Source organism: Chenopodium album, chromosome 10 (assembly GCF_948465745.1).
Source record: "Chenopodium album chromosome 10, dcCheAlbu1.1, whole genome shotgun sequence".
NCBI classification, from domain to species: Eukaryota; Viridiplantae; Streptophyta; class Magnoliopsida; order Caryophyllales; family Amaranthaceae; genus Chenopodium; species Chenopodium album.
Window position 1 is genome coordinate 8170184 of NC_137843.1, and position 9994 is coordinate 8180177.

Consider the following 9994-nt stretch of genomic DNA (forward strand, 5'->3'; position numbering starts at 1 on the left):
TTCGAATGACCAAACCTCTCAGTAATTTCTCTCCACAATTCAGCGGAAGAACTCACAAACATGAAACTCTCTGCCAGATTCTTATCAACAGAGTTCAATAACCAGGACATCACCATATAGTCATTGCGCAACCATTTCTGGTAATCTGGAGAATCAACTCCAGGTGAAGGTAAGGTTCCATCAACAAATTGCAATTTGTTGCGAGCAATTAAAGCCATACGAACCGTACGACTCCAATTGATAAAATTCGAGCCATTAAGAAATTGATTTCCAAGCTGCATTCCTGGATGATCACCATTAGAAAGATAGTAAGGATCGGAGAAATTAACTCCATTAGTACTCTGTTGTTGCTCCATTATCAAAAGAAATCACAAATCGAAGATGTGAATCAAAAAAAAAACGAAGAATCAAATCAAGAAAACAGAGAAATCAATTTGAGAAAATCAAACGAATAAACGATTGATCAAAGAAAACAAGAAGAATAATGCGATTATCGCAAGAAAATCAGCGAAAAACAATGATCGGAGCTTCCTTTTGCTCTGATACCATGAACAAACCCAGATATAGAGAGAGAAAGTAGAGAGAGAAGGAGAGGATAGAGCAATTAAGAGGAAGAAAATGTTTGGTAAAACGAATTCTCTTTTATTAATGTTAAGAAAGAGAATATATACATTACAGCAAATAAGACAAAAGAGGGTAACAAACCCGTAACAAACTTTGTCCTAATCCCGAGGTAAAACCCACTAACCAAATATTTGAGCTATTAACCTTATATCACCTTAACACATCTTGGCTTACATTGAAATTTGGCTCCTTCTGCAAATAGAATGAAAAAATGATATGTTATCAATAGTTCAATAAAGACTTAACATATGGGTCGTCAGTGATAAATTAAAGTAACATTTCTATTTTTTTTTTGAGGCCAAGTAACATTTCTATTTAAACCACGGTAGGTCTTATATGTTATATACATGTATTGCAAATTTGCAATACAACAATAATTTTGAATTTACATTTTTCAATTAAGATAGTGATGATTAGGAGAAGTTGGATGTATATATAGGTAAAAGGATATTACCACTAACGAAAATTGCAACTATTGCCATTGTTTTTTTCAATTATTGATTCCAATTAGCATGATATGTATGTATATACGAGTAATAAAATCATGTTACTGAATTATTCAATATATATATATATATATATATATATATATATATATATATATATATATATATATAATATATATATATATATTATATGATGTTACGATTGTAAATTACTCCCTTTGTTTCTAAATAGATACCCAGTTTGACTTTGCAATATTTAGTACTCGTATTCACATACACATAATAATGTGGGTACTTATTAGAATTGTCTCAATTTATAGTTTCTGAGTATCAACTTTTATAATTTATAATTCTGGAGATATTTATTGGTCAAACCTCTAGTCGTTATATACATCGATCAAATTTAGACATTTATGTTGAAACAGAGTGAGTTATAATTACTCCGTACTATATTACTACAGTACGACATGAAAGGACAACAATGAAAATATGATCGTTGCAAGTTCCGAAAACAATGCAAGGAAAACAGAGATTTTGCAAGCTCGGAACAAGTTTAGGGCTCAGTTGTCGGTTACGGAGTAAAAAATTTCTAGTACTCCGTACACTTTAATTTCATCAAATTGGTCAATGGACTAGTGTACATCGAAGTTGACCAAATATAATACGCATTTATTTAAATTTCTAGGAAGATAAACATACCTGAGCCACCATAGTTACATTAAAAGTTGAACCACCATTGAGTGGAATAGCATTGTAGTTGGTGATACTTAGGTTACGATTCTCTATCTCTTGGATGATTTTCGCCATAACACCATTTTTTATCTCTTGGTTGAAAAAATTGAATAAGACGCTCCCTTTTACAAATCTAACTGTAATCTCTCGGATTTGTTCATCATGAGATATAGGATCGGGATCATCGTTGCAAGAAGATGAGATGGTGTCATCGTCGTTGCAAGAAGATGAGATGTCGTCATCATTGTTGCAAGAAGACGAGATGTCATCGTTGTTGCAAGAAGATGAGATGTGGTCATCGTTGTTGCAAGAAGATGAGATGTGGTCATCGTTGTTGCAAGAAGATGAGATGTGGTCATCGTTGTTGTTGCAAGAAGATGAGGTGTTGTCATTGTTGTTGTTGCAAGAAGATGAGATGTTGTCATTGTTGTTGTTGCAAGAAGATGAGATGTTGTCATCATTGTTGCAAGAAGATGAGATGCCATTTGCGTCCATATTGTTAATATTTGTTTATCTGCTTCACATATCAAATCACCCAGTTAAAATTTTTAACTTCAAATGACCAAAAAGTAAATTGATTATGGTTTTTTCGTTGAATTTTTGTTTTTAGATGGCATGCAGAAGAAATACAAAATAACACACAACAATATATATGAAGTACTATATATTGAAAACTTGCTTTATAAATTTAATTGAAGAAAGAATAGAGAAATATTTTAGATAACTTAAACTTTAAAAGTATATTCGTATATATCGTATGGTGAGATGTCTCATTCTAACCATTGATTTAGTAATCCTGACCCATCCATTCCTACCACCAATCATAATAGTTTTCTAATAATCATTTTATTAACTTATTTTCCTTCCTTTCCCCAAAAAAAAAAAAAAAAAAAAAAAAAAAAAAAAATTGTTATCTTCCTTTTCTTCAAGGCTATGAAAGTACCTTGATTTTGTCTTTCCATTGACAAACTTTAATTTTCTCTAGCTGTTAAAAGAAATCATCAATGAATCTAATTCATCTTCTTTATCCATAAAATTAAGAAAAGATTTCAACAAAAAAAGGGTTAATTCACTGGTAAACCTAATGCTTTAATTTTTCAATTTCTTTGATGGAGAAGTTCAATAATGAACCTAAGCTAGTACATGTTTTATGTTAATATCTATACTATAGTCTATAGATATACAAAAAAGAGCGAGGTTCATCAATGAAGTGATCATTGATACATGTCTATACGTACTATGGATTGAAGAAAGGAGATTCATTAGTGAAAAAAGTCCATTTATCCATATTATGGAGAAAGAAGGTTCATAGGTGAACCTAATTTTGTCCATTTGTACTACACAAAGAAGAGGCTCGCTCATTAATGATTGATACTAGGTTATTATACGCGTACTATAAAGAAATTAAAAGAGATTCATTGATGAATCAAATGCTTTTTTATCTCTACTGTACTATAAAAGAACAATGTTCAATAATGAAAAAAGGGCTTAATTATAAACAGGACATGGTTTAATAATGAAAAAGGGCTTAATTATAAATAGGGCATGGTATCCATTTATTATACCAAGAAGATATGTTGCAAGTAAAAAAAAAAAACTTTTGAGTATATTACTGACTCGATAAAGAGAGAGAGAGAGAGAGAGAGAGAGAGAGAGAGACTTACAATATTAGTGTTGTGTAATCAGGAGAAAGGGAGATAGAACACAACAGTGAAGAGCCTCCTGAAAATAGTAGCGAAATTCTATGATTTATATAACTCTACGTTCTTTAGATCTAATCACTAATATTATAATGCGCCAAATAATATAGTATAATATCTTATTACAACCATATACTCTGTATATATACGGTGTAGAGTACGTAATAATCAAGGCGTTCATTAGATTATTACCGGGTTAGGCCACCAGCACATGCATGCATATTACTGTTACGTAAAAAGTGTATAATTAAATTAAAATATACCTTATCCTATATAGCTACTTATTATTATATGGTTTGAGTAATTTTTTTTTTTTGTTTTTGAAGATTTTGATTTGTAAGACATATACGTAAGAGTAGCTAATACAAAGTATAATGATATATTGATCTAGTTAACTCGACAATTTTTAATACTTTTCAATAATATGCGTACAAATTAAATGAATAGATAATCCCTACACTAGTTCGACCAGAGTATTAATAATGTTTCTAATAAATATCTAGGACCTTTGAACAGTAAGATTTAGGATAGATCTTGATTAATTGATGTCCTGTCAATTGGCCAAGGTTAATAGTATTTAACCAATTTGTATTCCATCAATAGTATTGCGATTTGTTTGATAGAGCTAGTTGGCAAACTAGCTACAACTCCTCTGTAATACTGTAACGTAGTAAAATGTTATTTTTATTTTTGTATTATCGTGTCTCTCTTTCTCTTTTTCTATAAAGATATAAATATAATTTTCAAACTTCATTAGATTATTTACCCAAACATTATAATAAGTTAATAATGTTGAACGACTGACATTTATTACAAATAATTTGACAAGTTGTATCGTTGACTTTATCGGACGTATTATAATAAATATGCAAAGTAAGTAAATAATTTTTACCATGCTACTAGCAAACGACATATATTCAAATTGAGTGGATATTTTACTTACCCTAATCAAAAAACTAGCAAACAACATATATTCAAATTGAGTGGATATTTTACTTACGCTAATCAAAAAACTAGCAAACAACATATATTCAAATTGAGTGGATATTTTACTTACCCTAATCAAAAAAAATAATTGAGTTAATTACCAAACCTCTTTATATACATCTATATAATCCATACAATTCATACTCAAGCACTTGATACAAACTACAACAACAAAACCTATTTATTTTTAATAATAAAATTGAATAGACTTTTAAGAGTAGATAAATCCGAGGTAATATAAAATCAATAAAAAGTACAAATTAAATCTAGATCTAGGGGCATGATTTTAATTTAGAAAATTGCATAACTTGATAGTCTAATTAGGCTATCCGCTGTTGATATCTTCAGTTGTGCCTCGCTTTGCACGATGCCTTGAAGTCGATGGAACAAGTGATAAGTTAGGGGACCATTATTACCACTAGCATTAGCATCAATTTAATTAGGACAGTATTACAGACTGACACTGCTACAAAAAAACCCCTAATAAGTTGGACTTTTAGAGTCACCTGTACATAAGGTACGACTTATAAACCTGTCGAGTTGCCTCATACTTAGGCAACTTGTTAAGTTGGGGTTAAAATCAACAAAGCACCTAACGAGTCGCCTAATATATATGAGGCAACTTGATAAGCTAACGAGTCGCCCCATATATGCATGCGACTCTATAACCCGACTTATTTGGTGGTTTAAATTAGATTTTCAAAGTCACCTGTACGTAAGGTGCGACTCGAAAACCTGACAAGTCGCCTTATACATATTAGGCGACTTAATAGGTGAGTTTTAATAGCTATAACTCTCACCTAATGAGTCGCCTAATATGTATAAGGCGACTTAATAGGTTAATGAGTCGCACCTTATATATAGGTGATTTTGAAAATCTAATTTAAGCCACCGAATAAGTCAGGTTATAGAGTCACATGCATATATGATGTGACTTGTAAACCTATCAACTCACCTCATGTATATTAGGTGACTCGTTAGGTGCTTTGTTAATTTTAACTCCAACTTAACAAGTCGCCTAATTAGTATGAGGCGACTCGATATGTTTACAAGTCGCACCTTATATACAGGCGACTCTAAAAGTCCGACTTGTTAGGTGCTTTATTATATGACCACTACCTAATAAGTCGCCTAATACGTAAGATACGACTCTATAGGTTGATTCTTATAATATATTAAAAATAGTTACAATATCATATATACATATAAAGTAACTTTGGCAAAACAGTAAGAACTTCAATCTTCTAGGCAAAGAACCAAAGATCAAGTATGCTAAGTAGCATAAACATTGACATTACATGAGCAAATAAAAGTAGTTGGAAACAAATGCTGATTTTTTACGTGTCGCCTCTTTCAACACAAGCGACACCATAGATTAACCTATGGAGTCGCCTCTTTCAACACAAGTGACACAATAGCTTAACATATAGAGTCGCCTAACAACTAATAGGCGACTTATATAAAAGCTATCGAGTCGCCTCAAAGGCGACTCGTTAGGTCATTTACAAGCAACTCGATAGGGGTTTTTTGTAGTAGTGTGGTTGCACCATATTTAAATTACAATCACATGACATTTATGTTTGTTGTTGAGAATGCCCCAGTTTCTCATAGTGAGAAACAAACACATGATATTTTTGTAAATAAACCAACAACTTTATTCAATTGTGGAGCCCACAATTATGAAAAAGTTGTTGATTTATTCACGAAAATGCTTCTATGATAAACGAATTTCGTTTTTCAATATGAGAAATAGGGAATTTCCCTTTATTTATGCTATGGGACGAGTTGAAACAAATATAATGTCACTTAACGTGTATAGTTGTACAAGAATTTGATTGTATGAATAATATGATTTATATATATCGTGTTGTGAGCTAAGAGAATGGTGACACGCGATGATGAGTAAAAGTCAAGTACTAATATGTATAGTATAGGCATTATCATCGAGTTTTAAACTTTGCTTTGTATGAATTTACAAGAATTTAAAGAGTAAATGGTGATAGTTTAAATACTTTATTAATTATCACAGCTTCAGCAAACTATAAGATACTTGATATATGTTACAAAGAAAAAAAGTTACTATGAATTATGATTATTGATTTCTTTTTTTTTTGGTTGCAAAAGATATGCAAAGTTATGATAATTGATACAATAAGTAAGAAAAAGTTCAATAATATGCTCCGTAACAAGAATTGTTTTCCCTAGAAAAAAAATCTAGCAATTGTGAGCTTGTGATGAAAGGACTTGAGACAAAATTTTGGCACTGAACTTTGTTGGGGGATGGAAAAAGGAACCGATCCGATCATCAAACTTTTAAGTTATTCTATTGGCCAAAAGTAAAAATTACTATTGCAAAATTTGTTTTCCACATTTGAAAATCCTAAGCTTATTTTTTCTTTCCTCTAATTGATTGAACTTCGCAAATTTAAATTCCAGCAAAATTAGATTAAAAAAAAAAAACCCAAATTTTGAGCTTTACCCCTCTTTCCTCCAGACCAAAGCCAAAAAAGTAAAAAACACAGGAATACTAGGAGCTATTGTCCAAGCAACCGGAGCATGTTTCAAAGCAACTTAAAGCATGTTTAGTAGAGGTCTTATTTGGGTTGAAAATTGATTCAATTAAATCATTATCGTTATTAAATGGATTGGGTAACAATTATCATTACCTAGTAGTAATGGTTTCCTATTATTTGTTTCTTTTTAATTCTATTTTCAATATTCATACCAAATGCTCCATAAGTTTTTCAAAGATGAAGTTTGAAGGGCTTTTGTTTATAAGAAAAAATCACTTTAATAATTTCAACTTTAGATTATTATCTAATACAATATGAATTGGGCCTAAGAACCCCAATAAGGAGGAGGAGAATTTGATCCACAAACAAGTTTAGGAGTTTCCATACGAAAATCAATTGACAATAATAGTAGTAACTCCTCTACCTTATAAAGTGGAATTAACTCTCCTCTTTCTCTAATGAGGAATACTCACAAGTAGGGGTGCTAATTGAGTTGAGCAGCTCGCGAGCAACTCGTATTCGACTCGGTCAACGCTCGGTCAAAACTTGACTCGAGTTGGCTCGACTCGAATTCGACTCGACTCGAGATGTTAACGAGCACGAGTTAAGCAAGCTCTAACTCGACTCGATAAGCTCGTGAGCAACTCGATAATATAATATTAATATAGAATTTGCAAACAACAAGTTACTATCTTTAAACAAATTTGACACTTATTAAGCCTTAATTTATATCATAAAAAAAGAAAGAGTAAATTTTTAATAAAATCTATATATAATAAGGAAAACAATATTAATTGAACAAAAAATAAATAAAGGCATATAATAATAGAAGGACCAAAATTTTAACGAGCAGAATGTGAGCTGCTCGACTCGACTCGAAACTTTAACGAGCACGAGTCGAGCAGGTTTTATTTGCTCGAAACTTTAGCGAGTACGAGTTGAGCACATGTAAAAAGTTTTCGATTTGAGTCGAGCACCCCTCAGCTCGTGATCGACTCGCTCGATAAGCACCCCTACTCACAAGTAGGTTACACTGAATTTCAACAGTGACATACATTAATAAAAATGTAAGATGGCCTTAGGAGTGTGTTCAAGGAAACCCTTCATGTACAATAATAAATTTGAGCCAATTACCTATTGGACTATTCGAGGAATTTGAACATTTGTGGCCCTAGTAGGCTTATTGTAGGCCCAGTAGGCTTAGTGAGTGCGTTGGGCCAAAAAAGCTTTGGAAGACTTTAGATCAGGCTTTCAATATATCCCAATTCTTATTAGCATATCCCAAGGTTCATCAGGCCTATTAAGAACAAGAGGATTTTAGCACCTTTTTTTTTTTTTTTTTTTTTTTTTTTTTTTTTTTTTTGTGAAAGAAGAGGATTTTAGCACCTAAATAAGCTTTTAAACGATATATTATAGATCCAACTTAACATTGGCCTCGGCTGAAAGGGCATGATCCAAAGGTATGTGATATTAAGTCCTAAGCAAATAAATAATCTTCCTAAAAGAATAATTCACTTTTTACAAGATTACAAATTTAATTATCTTAGATATAGACCCTAATAATAAAAAAAAAGGTGTATTGTAATTGGATGGAATTGTACATGTAAGCATTTCTTGTGATACACAAAGTTAGAGTCTGGGGCTTTGCCCACCGGCTTCACCAAAATAAAATAAAAAATAAAATTAGACTTTTACAAAAGTATGATTCTAAAGTGTTCATTAGAAAAATGACTATCACAAAGTACACTTTTCATAAAATATATCAGGATTATGTTTTATACTTTAAAAAAACACTGGCCCACTCATACCTGGCGCAAATTAATTCCTCTTTAAAGGAGGGATAGATGAGATTCGAATCCGTGATCTCTATGTCACATTAGCTCCGATACCATGTTAAACGACCAACTCAACCAAAAGATTAAACTGATGGTTCAGGCACAAAAATATGTTTTATATTCTATTATTTATGATTCACATGCGATGTATTATTAATTTATTATTGTATTCTTTTTTTTAAATCGAAAGTTCGAAACTTTTTAAAATGCAAATTATGAAGAAAGTAATTAGAAAACAATATACACAAAGAAGTAGTGCGCGGTATTATTTGATCTTGATAAAATAATAATACTCCAGTTTAGTTCACTATCTATGCACAATTTGACAAAAATGTCTTTATGTAGTTGTTGTCTTTTTATATTTTTATGTAAAAAAAAAACCAGTACTTCGTATTGTATTGTATTGTATTTGGTGTGACTAATTGATCATATGATGATAATGAGTGATAATGATGATGATAATGCTGTGGAATAATTCCACACGTATAATTAAAGTTGTGAATTATTGGTATATATAACAATATATTGTATCTGTTTCAAAATTAGTGACATTGTCTTTTTTAATTTCATCTACTACTTTGATCATCACTAACATCATCAATTACATTTTACTAAATAGTTAATTGTGTCTAGTTGATATTTTAGAATATAATTGAGTTAAATTTAACAAGATATCACATCATTTTATATATTTTTGTATGTTCATGTTGATGAATTGCCAAATTTTGTTAAGTATAGCCTTTAAAATAGAGCTATTGCAACTAATCCGAAATAAAGAAAGTATGAAGTAATTGTTTGAAGCAAAATATATGTTTCTATTATAGGTCTACTCCTATTAAATTCGATTCTATTGTCATTGTAAATATTTTGTACAATATTGTATCAAGTTGATTCCGGAATGATTTGTCAGGATAAATGACCAACATTCAGTGGTGGTAGTAACATTTAATCAACTAATAATATATACAAATAAACAATACTAAATTAATTAACATAATTTATCTTAGCTTGGTGTTATCTCCACCATTTTTATATTTCCCTTGTGGACTAGTGGTGACTGTTAAGAGTATGAACTCTGATCGGATGGACCCAAAGTTTAAGCATTGTTATCTTCTTATATTTCTTTTAATTAAAATAACAAGGTTGATGCATTAATA

At 31.0% G+C, this 9994-nt stretch overlaps 1 protein-coding gene across 1 annotated transcript; it reads right to left on the reverse strand.

Moving 5' to 3' along the window:
* Positions 1-596: 596 nt before the first annotated feature.
* On the reverse strand, positions 597-2297 carry LOC145564713 (uncharacterized). Its single transcript, XM_081624937.1, has 2 exons — positions 1770-2297; positions 597-816 (listed from the first exon to the last, which is right to left on the reverse strand). The coding sequence occupies exons 1-2, from the start codon at positions 2295-2297 to the stop codon at positions 775-777; spliced, it is 570 nt and encodes a 189-aa protein (XP_081481063.1). The 3' UTR covers positions 597-774.
* Positions 2298-9994: the final 7697 nt, after the last annotated feature.

Bases quoted from the DNA above. Each gene is read 5' to 3' on its own strand.
- LOC145564713 (XM_081624937.1), bottom strand. From the start codon at position 2,297: ATGGACGCAAATGGCATCTCATCTTCTTGCAACAATGATGACAACATC. The intron at 817-1,769 runs GTATGTTTATCT...TTCTATTTGCAG, and splicing joins ATGTAACTATGGTGGCTCAG to AAGGAGCCAAATTTCAATGT.